Here is a 14,574-nt window from a genome sequence, read left to right as displayed (position 1 = left end):
TGCTATATCAACTTCTTTTTATGTAGTAACTCTTTCTACACTTTTTTTTCTTTCTTTCTTTTTTTTTTTTTTTTTTTTGAGACAAGAGTCTCATTACGTCGCCCTCGGTAGAGTGCCACAGCGTCACAGTTTACAGCAACCTCAAATTCTTGGGCTTAAGTGATTCTCTTGCCTTAGCCTCCCAGGTGCCCGCCACAGTGCTCAGCTATTTTTTGGTTACAGTTGTCATTGTTGTTTAGCAGGCCCAACCAGCCAGCCTCAGTGTATGTGGCCAGCGCCCTACTCACTGAGCTATGGGAACCAAGCCTCTTTGTACATTTTATCTGCAACTATACACAAAGCCAGCCAGGATGACATGTAGACAGACATGTCTTCAGATTTTTTTTGTTGTTGTTGAGACAGAGTTTCACTTTGTCGTCCTTGGCAGAGTGCCATGGACTCAACCTCAAACTCTTGGGCTCAAGTGATTCTCTTGCCTCAGCCTCCCAAGTAGCTGAGACCACAGGCACCCGCCACAACACCCAGCTATTTTTCAAGACGAGGTCTCACTCTGGCTCAGGCTGCTCTCCAACCCATGAGCTCAGGCAATCCACATGCCTCGGCCTCCCAAGTGCTAGAATTACAGGTGTGAGCCACTGGGCCCAGCCCATTCAGAATTTTTATGTTCCATGGAAATAAGAAAGCAATCCAGGACAAAGTAGTGGCAAGAAATTATTTTAGTGCCCAGTGTCCTTATTAAGACACACACATGTGCACAAACACACACACACGAAAAACTTGAATGTACAACTCTCTCTATTACGAGGATCATGCATTAACTTTTTAGAAAAATAAAAATATTTACAATTAGCGAAGTCACTTAATTTGCATGTTATAGCATTTCCAGCACTAGACCTCCCAATGAAAATAAGGTCACCTCATGGTGCACAGCACACATTCAACTTGGTGCAATCCTAAGGGAAAAAACCTTTCATTCCAAGTATCATTCAGATGTCTCTGAGCCTGCGTCTGTTCTCAACAGACAAAACGTAGGATGAGGCTGCTGAACTTGCAAAGTTGGGTTGTCCCTACTGTTATATTGGCTCACAAGAAGACTGTAGGGTTTTACGTCATCTCTTTACTGCAGTGTCTCCATCTATGACTTGTAGGACTTCTAGCTACCCGTCACAGAGAGCTACTATACTAATGGGACAATATGAATGAGTCTTAAAGAACATAATGAAAGGCATTACGCATACCCAGAGGAACTCCACTATAACCCAGGGAGGTGGCACACATCAAATCGAGCCTCCTGCAAAGGGAGACTGCCTTCAGAAAACGCTTTAATCCACAGAGTGGTCGACAGGGGTCTCAGCCGCCCCTCCTCATGCTAGCCCTGGTGGTGGTCCACTGCAGGGCTGTGCTTGGTTGCCATGTCATTTCTTAATATTCTTTCCCAACTGGTTCTGGTAATGAGGCTGTGTGTATGACACAGGCTCCTTAAACCATGAGAGATTAAAATTCTGTACTCAGCTGTGGAAATGCTGCTGAAACCTCTAGTACATCCAGAGATCAGGCCCTTAGCTGTCGGGGCTTTGGGAACTTGTAACTCATGAATGCTCAACTGTCCGGCACTCACATAATGAACAAGGCAGGGTCTAGAGTTACGTGTAAGTCACTGCAATTATTTCTAAGGACACTTCTTCTTGAGTGCATGCATTCACCCACTAGAACACTGAAGCCTTGTATTCTTAAGGTGAAATGTTGGGTTTGATTCCAAAGACTACTGTTCCTGAAACCAAACTCACATGTATTGCTTTTTAATGGTATTTGCTAAAATCCACATCTTCTAAAGATTATACAACATTCCAAAAAGCCCCTGAGGCAAATCACTTTCAAAAGCAACCGCATCATTTTTTTTTTTCAGTTCTTCACTGCGTTAATCTGCATCTACAGAGACAAAATGAACATAAATGTCAACAGATTCTTCTTCATTCTCATAACCATGGTATCCATTATCCGTAACATTAACTGAAGGGGGCGGGGGGAGAAAAATGATTGAAAACACGGCATTTGTGTTCCAGCTCTGCCACTGAGGTCTGTGTATCCTGAGACGTGTTGTGTAACCTCAACAAGCCTCAGAGTTCTCAACTGAAAATGAGGGTAAGAACACCAACCCCTTGCTAGGTTATAGTGAGGGTGAAACAGCTCACTGTACAGACACTCTGGACCAGGGCTTGTTTGCTTCTCCTATTTGGGAACCCAGTGGGATACACAAGGTGCCTTCCTGAATCCCACGGGAATTAATTATGTTGACAAGAGTTAACAATGTAATGCAATGCTTCAAAGCCTTTTTTGATCTCAGGCCCAGCACTGAGAAGTAAACTGAAGAAGCCAGGTATTAAGGCTGACCCAGATTTTCCCATTCACTCCATGTGGCTGATTGTGCAGAGAATTTTGTTTGACAGAATTGTGTATCCCGCAATAAAGACATGGATTCGGTGATTCAATTTCCATGCAGTCATTCTTATTCTCCTCATTTAGATAATGGGACCCCTCTGCAGTGAAAGCCTTCACCTTCAACCCCTGAAATACATCCGCCAATGCCACCCTCCTCAGTTGAGGATGGGTTCCATCTTCTGACACACAGTCTCCTGGGAAGACTTCCAGCACCTCCCACTGAGAGGGTCTAGGGCTGCTGAAAACTTGGTCTAGGCCCAGGGCTGCTGAAAACTTGGACTTCACTAACCTATGTGATAGAACAAGACAACTCACCAAAATGTTTCCTTCAAATACCATTTCTTCCAATTCTATGATTTCTAGGCACACTTCATTGTTGCCAAATGAAACCGGAAGCATTATCTGGTTGCCAACATCCTTATACTTGGACCTTCAGTTGGGTCAAATTTTTGCATGAAAAAAATACATTGGTGGCCTAGTTTCCTTTTTATCATCTACAAGTCATATTTACAACTTAGCTCAAGTATTAGCTGCTTTAGTGGAAATAAGTCATTCTGTTCACATTTGCTGAGTGCTGGCATGGCAGTAAGGCTAAGCAATAAAAACCGTTACTTATACTTGTTGAGTTTGAGAGCAAAGGAAATTTGTTTTTCAATTATTCGCCTTGTATTATCGTAAGGAAGAAAATGTATGTGATGGTGAAATAACATGTATTTGCTAATTTATGCCATTTATTCTTTAGAAAAAAATACTGCGAATGTCTCTAAATAGAATTCATTATTATTACCTTGAGATATTAGCAGTAGAGAGCTGCCAAAATATTTTACAAATGAAACAGTAATACATTACTAGTTACCCTAATCCATGTCTTTTGGGTACTTGGCATTAAGTCTCATTCCCTCCATGAAATAAACAACTTATTAACTACAGAGAAGCTAAGATTTTAGCTCCTTCAGGTAATTCTCTAAAGACCAATTTCAGTTAAATGAGTTCCCTTCTGACTATTTGTTTTCAAACTTGCTTCATGAGATGGTGAAGATTAAATGAGTTAAAGTACGGGATAGTGCTCAATAAATATTGGTAATAAACAGGTCACAACAGAATAGGAATTTTTCTAACAAAACGTGTTCTAAAAAAGAAAACTTCAGATAAATGTGCAAATTCCACAGTTGGAATTTTAAAGCCTAGGGTTTTTTTGATCTCTTCTTATTTGTATGTCCAATTTAAACACAGGGGATAAATGCAAAAAAAATGTTTAGTCATGATTTAGATTTGTTCTCTTTTTTGAGACAGAGTCCTGCTCTGTTATCCAGGCTAGAGAGCTACGGTGTCAGCCAAGCTTACACTCCTGGGTTCAAGAGATCCTCCTACCTCAGCCTCCTGAGTAGTTGGGACTACAGGTGCCCAGCACAATGCCCAGTTAACTTTCTATTTTAAGTAGAGACAGGGTTTTTCTCTTGCTAAGGCTGATCTTGAACTCCTGAGCTCAAGGGATCCTCCCACCTCATTCTCCCAGAGTGAGCCACTGTGCCCGGTCTTGATTTAGTTATTTTTTTTAGTACTAATACCACATACAACTACTCAAAACATTGTTGTATTAGTAACCCAATGTCCTAAGAGCTGTGCCTACTCATAGAATTTAGGAAAAGACTATTGGGACTCAGCAACTCAGGTATTTTTACCTGATAGGACCACAGGATGACTGCAATCAACTTCACAGTCCTTTGAGAACTTAGGAAGCAATGGAAACAGATGGATTTAAGAATAAAACTGAACTGAGGTTTTAGCTGTATATCGGTACTTGATCCACCCTGTCACCTAATATAGTTTTGCAATCATTGGCATCTCCTTTTGAGATGCTTGGAGATGCAAACAAACCATTTGAGATGACTTAAGGAAGACCGCATAAAGGAGGGAATGGGTTGAATTTTCTCTAGAGAAACCGGCTGGCCAATTGAAACTATTTCAGAACAGTAAAGTTCCTTTAAAATACTGTTCTTTGGTCTCTTCTATGTCTTGAACACCAGGACAAAGTGCTACAGCTAAGTTGGACTGTCATCATGACTTACTGAAAAACCAACTAGAAGGATCATTTATTTATGGAAATATTTCTTAGTGAATCAAAGAAGAAGCAAAGGTATTGTAAAGGAAGTAGGGGCACTTTCCAAAGGCATGTAATAAAGAGGAAAGTGCTAGGTGGATGGCAAGGTGATCACGTTCCAGATTAGTGGTAGTATCACCAACCCGTCAGCCAGGAGGATGGCCACAGAGCCTGACCAAACTCTTAAACGCCGTGTGTCAACTGTACGGTCAAAGGCTTGAAGAAGGTGAGCTCTTCATTTTCCTTCCAGAAGTAAAACACTCCACTCTTTTTAAAATGTACATGCATTTTTTAAAGTGGGACAGCCTAAAGAAAGAGTAAATAATTTTAAAAAGTTAACTGAGTAGAAAAAAAGAATGAAAGAAAAATCCGTGGGGAGTTTTATTGCTTTTGGCCTAAGGCCACTGGTGGACTTACTGGGCAGGAGGTTGACAATGTAACAGGTAGAGTCCTTCAACCAGAAAAAGCAAATCTTAGCCTGGAGTAGTGGCTCATGCCTGTAATTCCAGCACTTTAGGACACTGAGGCAGGTGGATCACTTGCTCAGGAGTTCGAGGCCAGACTGAGCAAGAATGAGTACCCCTAGCCAGGCGTTGTGGCAGGCGCCTGTAGTCCCAGCTACTCAGGAGGCTGAGGCAGGAGGATCGCTTGGGCCAAAGAGTTTGAGGTTGCTGTGAGCTGTGACACCACACCAGTCTACCCAGGGTGACAGAGTAAGGCTCTATCAAGAAGAGGAAGGAGGATGGAAGGAAGGAAGGAAGGAAAGAAGGAAGGAAATGCTGTTTAGAATAGTCTTAAAGATAGTTTGAACAAATTAAAAACTACAATTAACTGGGCACAGGGCTCACACCTGTAATCCTAGCACTTTGGGAGGTCGAGGCAGGTGGATTGCTTGTGCTCAGAAGTTCCAGATGAGCCTGAGTAAGAGCAAGACCCTGCCTGTACTAAAAATAGAAAAACTAGCCAGGCATTATGGTGGGTACCTGTATCCCAGTTACTCAGGAGGCTGAGGCAAGAGGATGGCTTGAGCTCAAGACTTTGAGGTTGGCTCAGTGCCTATAGCTCAAGCAGCTAAGGCGCCAGCTACATACACCAGAGGTAGTAGGTTTGAATCCAATCCAGGCTCGCCAAACAACAATGACAACTACAAACAAAAAAAAGCCAGGCGTTGTGGTGGGTGCCTGTAGCCCCAGCTACTTGGGAGGCTGAGGCAAGAGAATTGCTTAAGCTCAGGAGTTGGGGGTTGCTGTGAACTGTGATGCCACAGCACTCTACCAAGGGTAACAAAGTGAGGCTCTGTCTAAAAACAAAACAAAACAAAACAATTATAATTGAAGAACATAAGGCTTTTGTATTTATTATTAGCTATGACAAGCAAAATTCCTGGCTTAGTTATTCAACAGATATTTGTTGAATGAGTAAAGTAAATAAATACGTAAGTGAGGATTTTTGACAGGAACTAAAAAGGAAAGGATTTTAGAGATTTTAAGAAAAATGAAGCAGAGGACCAAAAATTAATTCAGGTTTTTAACACTAGCAAGAATACAAAAGTAAAAATCATTACTAATGTCTTAAGTCTTGCTGATTTTTCTGAAAATTGTGAAGGTGTGAAAAAGTCATAAAGTAATAATAAATTGGGATGGGTATAAATGAACATGACCCATAGGGGTAAAATCTCAGAGATTATAGTAGGTGGTTTAAATTGATAAGTAAAGTCTGCAAATGATTTTAAAAGCACACATCCAGCATAATTGCTTTTATAAAGTACTTACCATAGACTGGATATAGATGCTTGGTGGGTAAAATAGAAAGATATTACCCTGAGAGGGTGCAGGGACGATAGGACATGGTAATGAATCAGAGGAATCAAGAAGAGGCAAAGGTTTCTACTTTATTAGACTGGATATAGATGCTTGCGGGTAAAAACCATTATTTTTCATAGTAAAACATAGAAAACAGATGTTAACTAGATATTTAAAGCAAATAGAAATGATCATTATTAATAATGCAGCATTTGATAAATTCATGTAACTGCTTTTAAAGAGCTTTATAACAGGTCAGGACAGAGGCTCTATACTTTCACTGTCAGAAGTTATTATCTGGTGCTAGACATGTTGAGTTGGTCATGCCTCTGTCACAGTCACACTTCCGCGAATACGGATGGCAGCAAACTCAACTGCCATCCGTATTCCGAGTTAATTTCAAATGCAGAATGTGATGCTGATAAGATTTTAACAGATATCACACTGGTCAACTGATAGAATCCATTTTACACACCACGTGGTATCAGAGGCAAGTTATATGTGAAGTTTTGAGACCAGTTTTGAGGCAAGTTATATTTTAAGTTTTCTCTTTTACAAAGAGAAAAACATTTCTGTCTGCACCAATTTATTTTAAATTGAAAAATAAATATTTAGTGATCAAAAAGATGGAGAAGATGGAACAAGAAGACCAAATTTGTAACAAATCCAATACTTATGATAAACCAATACCTTCCTGGAAAGCTTTATTTGATCTTTATTAGAACGGAAGCTCCCTTTGCTTCACGAGTGTGAGTCTGAAAAAGAGAGTAGTGTCCTGCCCCTGGTGCTGGGCTTGATGGCTCTGAAAGCAGAGGACATGGGGTGTGCTTCTGACTTCAGAGAAGAGCCATAGGTAGAACTCAGAGTCCTCAGAGCTCCTCAGAGTACTTATGTCCTCATACCAAAGCAGGAGTCTGGTTCCCACACTCCTAGGGGTGGCAAGGAAGCCTCAAGGACCTTAACTAGCTCCACCAACTGTCCCCCACTGCTCCAGAGTCACACTGGAGCAAGAAAATGACCTACGGGTACCAACAGTTCATGGAAGAAGCAAGGACAGTTGTTGAAGCTGGAGGGCTTTTCAAACAGGAATGCACTTGAACTGAACCAATATTGAGGATGACGCACATCTCTAAGTTTGTCCTCGCAGACAGAGGCCACCAAAACAAAGTGAACACTCCCAACCTGGGCCATTGCAACTTTGTAGGGGGGAAAAAGCATTAAATTAAATATTTCTGCCTAGCTATCCGACTGAAGTTCATAAAGTACTCCCTTTATGAGAGTGGCACGGGTCTGAGAGGGTGCAGGGACAACAGGACTCATTAATGATTCAGAGGAATCAAGAAGAGACAGAGGTTTCTATTTTCAGCCATTGGGTTTGGTTATTCAGATTGAAAAGCTAAAAATAGCTAAAAATGCTGGTTATAAAATCAAGTAATCATAAACAGCAAACGGCTTAAAAAAATAGCAAGAAATTTCCAGGCAAATAGAGAAAAGTAGAAACTCAAAGAGGTAAGCAAATAGGGAGGCACTTTTATCTCTATGGGGCCTATTTGAACTGATTTCAATAGCCTCATTTGGGAAGGTAGAACAGAAATCAAAGCCCAGAACCCATCCAAGTGGGCAGAATAAAAAGGCCTTCTTCACATTAAGCTGGGCATCTAGGAGCTCTACCCTAAAAATAAGAGTGAACCAGAATAAGCCCACCTCCTACCCAAACTGACCTCAAGGACAGTAGCCTTGGCATAGATAGTGTGTATAAGGAAAGGTCCCTGAGAACTTGTTCTCACAAGCTGGCCCTGTGTGTACACAACTGCAACCCAAATTCACATCACCTGGGTGGTCTAAAAAAAAAGTGGTGAATTTAAGTTAAAGTGGTCCCAGACTAGGAGTGCTGCCAGGCACCTGGCAGAAACAAAAGCAAATCCTTTGGGAAGATGGGGGGTAGGGACGGGGGAAGGCCTTTCATTCTAAGCCTCCAAGAATCCCTGCAAGTAATTTTTCAGCAGTAATGACAAATACCAAGTCAAAAATAACCAAGCACACAAGGACAGACAGATATGAGGGGAATGAGGAATCTAAGCAAAATATGGATCCTAAGAGAGAATTCATCCTGTAATAAATTCTGTAGTCATTTACTCATTCACCTCTTCAATAAATATGGAGCACTTACTCCATGCTGGGCTCTATGCCAGGTGCTGGACATACATGCTGTCTCAGCTGTCATATGGACACATCACCCAGGGGGATAAGAGGTCATTTGAGCTACTATTATATGTACCTTTGTTTACTTTAGTTTCTGAGTTTACTTAAGACTTCCGCACACAAAAACTAATGAGTGCTCATCACCATTTAGCGATAGGCTTTGAAATAAACAGAAGTCTCCTAGGACTGAGCTTGACATCACTGATTCCTTTCCCAGACTCTCATCCCCTAAACATTCCCCTCTAGCTAAGCCTAATTATCCCCTAAACAAACCACAGGGGCATGTGCATTAACAGAAAAGTGATAAAAGACAAACATAACTATCTGAGAGAGACATAAAACTCACAATTAATAACAATTATCTTCAACTCTACTAAAATCCAAATGGATGATCTAATAAATGATGGTAGTATGAACTGGAAAACTTATTTATTTATTTATTTATAACAGGATCTCTCTAGGTCGCCCAGGCTGGAGTGCAATGGCTACTCATAGGCTCAAACATACCTCAGCACAGCCTCGAACTCCTGGCCTCACTCCATCCTCCTGTCTCAGCCTCGGGAGCAGCTGGGCCTACAGGCTCGCACCACTGCGTCAGGCTGGAAACACTTGTCTTAAGTTAGATCTCAAAACAGTTGAAGCCACCCAAAGGATGGAGAGACGTTAGTTCAATGTTTACCTTACATAAAGATTTTCTTGGTCAAAGTTGTTGCCCAAAACCTGCTGATGTTGGGTTACTTTGCTTCTTCAGCACTAATTGTCAACCTGTGTCTCCTGTCCAGCTTTTTACAATAAGGATTTAAACTATCACCTCTGAATTTCCACATTCATTTGTCCTTATTAAATATTCTGATGGCTACCATTTACTTAGCCTTTAAAACAGTATGACCTGTGCTTTTTTTCTCCTTACATATTGCCAGTTTAGATTAATAAATAATTAACAGTGACTGAGTGCATGGGGCCCTAATTCTGGGTCTGACTCCATGAAAGACGAGTTTTAGGAGTTATTTACTCCTCACAACAATTGTTAAGGGGTAGTTATTATTAGCTCCATTTTACAGATGAGAAAACTATGTGCTAGAGGTTACAGCCTGAAACAGAGGTGAGAGGTAGGAAGAATATGAGTACTGATGTTCCACAGACGTCATTTCTAATTGTTCCTTGCCCCTGGCCTTTCTCCTCCCCTAGAGATAAGGGTGTTTCCTGAGATGAGGGCTGCTGTGGGGATGACAAGAAATTCAGAGTATCTGAGCCTCTTAGCCTCTAGAAATGCTTGTTTCTAAAAATTCATGTCTTGCCTTCGGTAGCACCTTTAAATAGTTTTAAAAGTAGTCACCTCCAGGAAAATAATTTGGTATTCTATAGGATTCTAAAAATAATCACAATGTAGATAATCTTTTACAACTCTGAAGAACTTTATAGTTTTCTCATTCCTTCCCAATCATTGGCTTACTTGATCCTTCAGAAAATAATTTAATATCTGGTCAATTTTTTTAGATTGGTTATCTCCAGAACATAACTACATTGTCTATGGGCCTTGAAAAATGCAAATTCAGGAAATGAAAGAAGTGGAAAGGCCTTGGCCTTTGCCTCCCTCCTCCCCAGTCCACTGGAGGTTGTCTGCCTCTCTCCTTCTCCTGGGTATCTGTGTGTGTACAGGGTGTGGTGGGAGCGTGGCCAGGGGCTGGAGGTAAGTCAAGGGTGGAAGGGAGGGATGTGACTACTAGCTGTTTTTTTGGTTTCCATGGCAAGGATGTCTAGCATAGAAGGAATGTGCTACCTTCTCATAACTTTCTCAAGTTTATGAGAAAATCATTGTACACTCTTTCATTCAGACCAAAACTACTCTTTCTGGAGTGGTCTGAACCAAAAGACTATATATTCACCTAGAGACCATGGGGCAAAAAAGTTTGGAAAAGATGCATCCCCCTGCCCTAAGTACACCACCTGGCACACAGTAGGAGCTCAACAAATATTTGAAGTTACTGCAGTGACACTGTGTGAATTAGCTGTTCTCTGTTGACAATGCGGAAAACAATGTAATGATTCCTGAAAGTTCCTAAAAAGCTCAGCCCAACCATACTCCTAGTCTAGTTTTCGAGGTCAGCAAAACTTACTTGTCAAAGAATTGATTAGTTCAGAAGTCATACATGTAGATAGGGTTTGCTTTGGCCTGCAAGATTTTAAAACATTTTGAATTCATATTTAAAGCTTGTGAGATTTCATATGCATTACAGCTGGCTTGCTGTAAGCAGTACCAACCGTACCTATCTGGCCCTTTTGGGAACTGGTATTGGTGCCTGGCTTATTACTCTATAATGCTAAATAAAAATGCAGAGAAAGCCCTGTTTCAGTTAGCTGTTTCAAGTGTTAATTTAATCCTATATAAAACACACACACATTAAAAAAAAAAGACGTTTCAAAATATGTAATTACAAAGACGAAACTCTTCCAGCCCTCCAATTTCTCATCACTTTTAACTGTACATGCAGAGTCCCTGTGATCCATCTGTAAAGTCCCTGTTCTCAAAACTTCCATTCATTACACAGGCTCTCATTGACTAATGTATGAAAAGCAGAGACCACTGGTACCTTTCTTCCTCTCTTACTTATGCTCAACAACCATCCCCCCACCACCACCTTATAATTAAAAGGGAATTCTTTTTTTTTCTTTTTTGAGACAGGGTCTCACTCTGTTACCCCATCTAGAGTGCAGTGCTGTCAGCCTACCTCTAGCTCACAGCATCCTCAGACTCCTGGGCTCAAACAATTCTCCTGCCTTAGCCTCCTGAGTAACTGGGACTATAGGTGCCCACCACAATGCCTGGCTAATTTTTCTATTTTTTTGTACAAGTGGGGTCTCAATTCCTCAAGTGATCCTGCCTGGGGTTCCCAGAAAGCCACCACACCCAGCCTCAGAAGGCATTATTGATGTGAGCAGGGAGGTGAGAATCAAAACCCCAATGATATAAAGAGCTACTAGTATAGAAGTTTGTTGTTTATAAGATGCTGCTTAGGACTTTACAGAAATTAATCAAATGAAATGGGAATAAAATACAAGTGATTTTCCTTCATTATTTTATTCTTTCATTATTTAAAAAATATATTACAGGCCGGGAGCAGTGGCTCACTCCTGTAATCCTAGCACTTTGGGAGGCTGAGGCAGGTGGATTGTTTGAGCTAAGAAGTTTGAGGCCAGCCTGAGCAAGTGCCAGACCTCATTTATATTAAAAATAGAAAAACTAGCCAGATACTGTGGCGGGCGCCTGTAGTCCCAGCTACTGGGGAGGCTAAGGCAAGAGGATTGCTTGAGCCCAAAAGTTTGAGGTTGCCGTGAGCTATGACACCATGGCACTCTACCCAGGGTGACAGAGTAAGACTGTCTCAAAAAAAAAAAAATATATATATATATAGATAGATAGATTGATACATACACATATATATATAACAATACTGTGAGTCTCCTCACTTAGAGATAAGGGTGAGGAGACTCCTCCATCCCTTCTCAAATAGATGCCACTTTCTTACAAACCCTCCTGCTAGTCCTGTATGGCCCCTGAAACCACAGATCCCCCACCCACCCTTTCTCCTGCTGCTCAAGTTAACACTTCGGCCCCTGTGTGGCTCCTCTGTGCTCCTTTCCAGCCCATCACCAACACACACTAGATAAGAATAGTAATAGGCATTTACTGGGCACCTCCAGTCTGACTATTTGAGACAGGTCAACCCATTCAGTAACCACCACAGTCACACAGAGCTTATATAGTGTGGAGGTTAAAGAATTTTCAGCAGCCAGATTCGCGGCAGGACTTAAGCAAGGCTTGCCGGCCATAGCCGGGCAGCCCAAATCCTGTCTGGAAGGCTCCTCTCCACTCTAAGGGTCTATGACTACTGCTGCCCTTTTTTTTTTTCTTTCTTTCTTTTTTCAGCTTTTCTAGGGTATAACTGACAATAGATACGCTGCCATTTTTAAGAATGCACAGTTTATAGGAGCCCATGTGTTACACGGGAAGGAACTTTTCTTTTTGACACGCCCTCATGTTTTCCATTAAAAAGAGTACAGCCCACCCTCAATGAATCCCCAACAATAAAAAAAAAAAGAGAGAGAAAAAAAAAAAAGAGTACAGCCCAGACTAATTCTGAATAAAACTACTCCCCCGAAGAGTCTCCTCATCTCACTCCACCAAACCCAGGGCCCCCACCCTGCCCCAAGTACTGCCCTGGATGGGGCCACCAGATCGTAACAGCAGCGGAATCCAGCTCGAGGGTTAAATCCCGCCAGGGTAGAAATGCAGTTTCCTCCACTTAGATTAGATAATTGCCGTTTCCTTTATGAAAGCCTATCATGAAAGTCCACTCCAAAGAGGGTCCACAGACAAAACCCCAGCGACTGTGGCTGACGTGCGCCCAGGATCAGACCTGGCCGAACCGGAGTCAGCTCCGCCGGCTCGCGCGGGTCCTACGGAGGAACAGGCAGGTTGGGAAGCGCTCTCGGGTCAGAAGGGACTTTCCTGTCCCTGTTCCCGGCTCTGGCGCCAGACCACTTTGCAAGCTGAAGAGGTCTTCTCTCCCGGGCGTGACACCCCCAGGGAGCGCAGGGGCGCAGAGGGACGGCCGGAGACGCTGCCCCGAGAAGCCCCGGCCGAGCCTCGCCCTCCTCCAGTCCCCGTCCGCCCTCCTCCGGTCTCTCTCCGTCCTCCTCCCCGCGCCCATTCCGCGCCGCCTTGGCCCCCTCCTTCCCGGGGAGGGTGGGACCCTCGTGCCGGCGGGTCGGCGCGGCGCGGTCGGAGGGGACCGGGAAGGCGGGCGCCCCGAAACCTACCGTCTTCTGTTTCTTGACCCCCGACATGCTGGCTGGCTGCGGCGGAGCCCGGGACCTAGGAGCAGAGACGGAGGACACACGGTGGCGGCGGCGGCGGTAGCTGCCGAACTCCCGGGAAGGAGGTATAAAAAGGCTCCGCAGACACGTCGCACTTCCCCTGGACCAGCCCCCTTCTCCTCCTCCTCCCCCCGCCGCGCTCCACTCGGCCCTGTCGGCTCCGCCAGCCTCGGGGACCGGCCACCGCCTGGGCGGGGTCCCCGGCCCGGCCCCTCCCGGCGCGCGCTGCGAGCCCAGGTTTCAGGAGAGACCTTGAGGTCTGGGCGGCAGCCTGGCGCGCCCGCGCGCGACGGTGTCAAGTTCGCTCTCGCCACCCCCTCCCTCCGAGGGTCTTAGAGCGTCCGCTGCGTCCCACTGCACCCCCGGGCCCCTTCCGGGCAGTCTGCCAGCCTCTGGACCCAGGAACTTAGTTGGTTAAGGGCAAGGATGTTTGAAACCGCCGGGCTGGTTGGCAGGGTCCTCAGAGGGCCCCGCTGCGCAGCTGGTTCTCATGTACGTTACAGACACCACGTTTAGTGTTTACTGACCCCTACACTGCCCGCTGCTGAGCTCCGCCTGGATCCTCGCCCGCTTCTCCTCGCCCCATCCTGCCCCCGCCCCAGGCAGCAAGTCCGTCTTTCTCCCCATTTTAGGAAGGACACAGTTGAGGCTTTCAGATTTTTCCATATTCCAAGTGAGGGGGATTCGGACCCAGGCCGTCAGCCTGCACGGTGCGGGCTCCTCCATCAGCAGCTCTGCCCATGACGAGAAGTTCCCGAGGCTCATGGCCTGCCTGTTCCTTAGCACCCATGGATTCTCTCCTGTCCAGTAATGTACTCCTGTTACAGAGGAGCCCGCTGAGGCCTCGCCCCTCCTCGAAAGGTGAGCGAGGCCGGCCCCAGGCCAGGGCCGACAGAATCCCAGCAACACGGCTTCTGTCCATCCCGCAAAGTGTTCTGGAGTAGCACTTATGTGCGTTCCACAATGGGAAGGGCCCCGTGAAGAAGGAGAGAAAGCCGCACAAATGGAGGAGGCTTAGGCCTAGACCTTGAGATGCTAAGTTTTTTTTTAACTATTCATTTAAGTATTTATTTCTTGATTGATTCATTTTTAGAGACGGGGTCTTGGACTGTCACTGGGCTCCAGCGATCCTTCAGCCTCAGCATCCAGAGC

General features: G+C 44.1%; 1 protein-coding gene across 2 annotated transcripts in view; it reads right to left on the bottom strand.

Annotated features, from left to right (window-relative positions):
- The window catches only part of PAPSS2 (3'-phosphoadenosine 5'-phosphosulfate synthase 2), an 88,024-nt gene extending 74,419 nt beyond the window's left edge, over positions 1-13,605 (bottom strand). For both annotated transcript variants that reach the window (XM_053583191.1, XM_053583192.1), the window contains exon 1: positions 13,366-13,605. In XM_053583191.1, the coding sequence (XP_053439166.1) occupies positions 13,366-13,392 (27 nt within the window). In that variant the 5' untranslated portion in view covers positions 13,393-13,605. The remainder of the gene's footprint in view (positions 1-13,365) is intronic.
- Positions 13,606-14,574: the final 969 nt, after the last annotated feature.

Source organism: Nycticebus coucang, chromosome 3 (genome assembly GCF_027406575.1).
Source record: "Nycticebus coucang isolate mNycCou1 chromosome 3, mNycCou1.pri, whole genome shotgun sequence".
NCBI classification, from domain to species: Eukaryota; Metazoa; Chordata; class Mammalia; order Primates; family Lorisidae; genus Nycticebus; species Nycticebus coucang.
The sequence above is the reverse complement of the archived record's forward strand: the minus strand, read 5'-3'. Positions and strand labels throughout refer to the sequence as shown.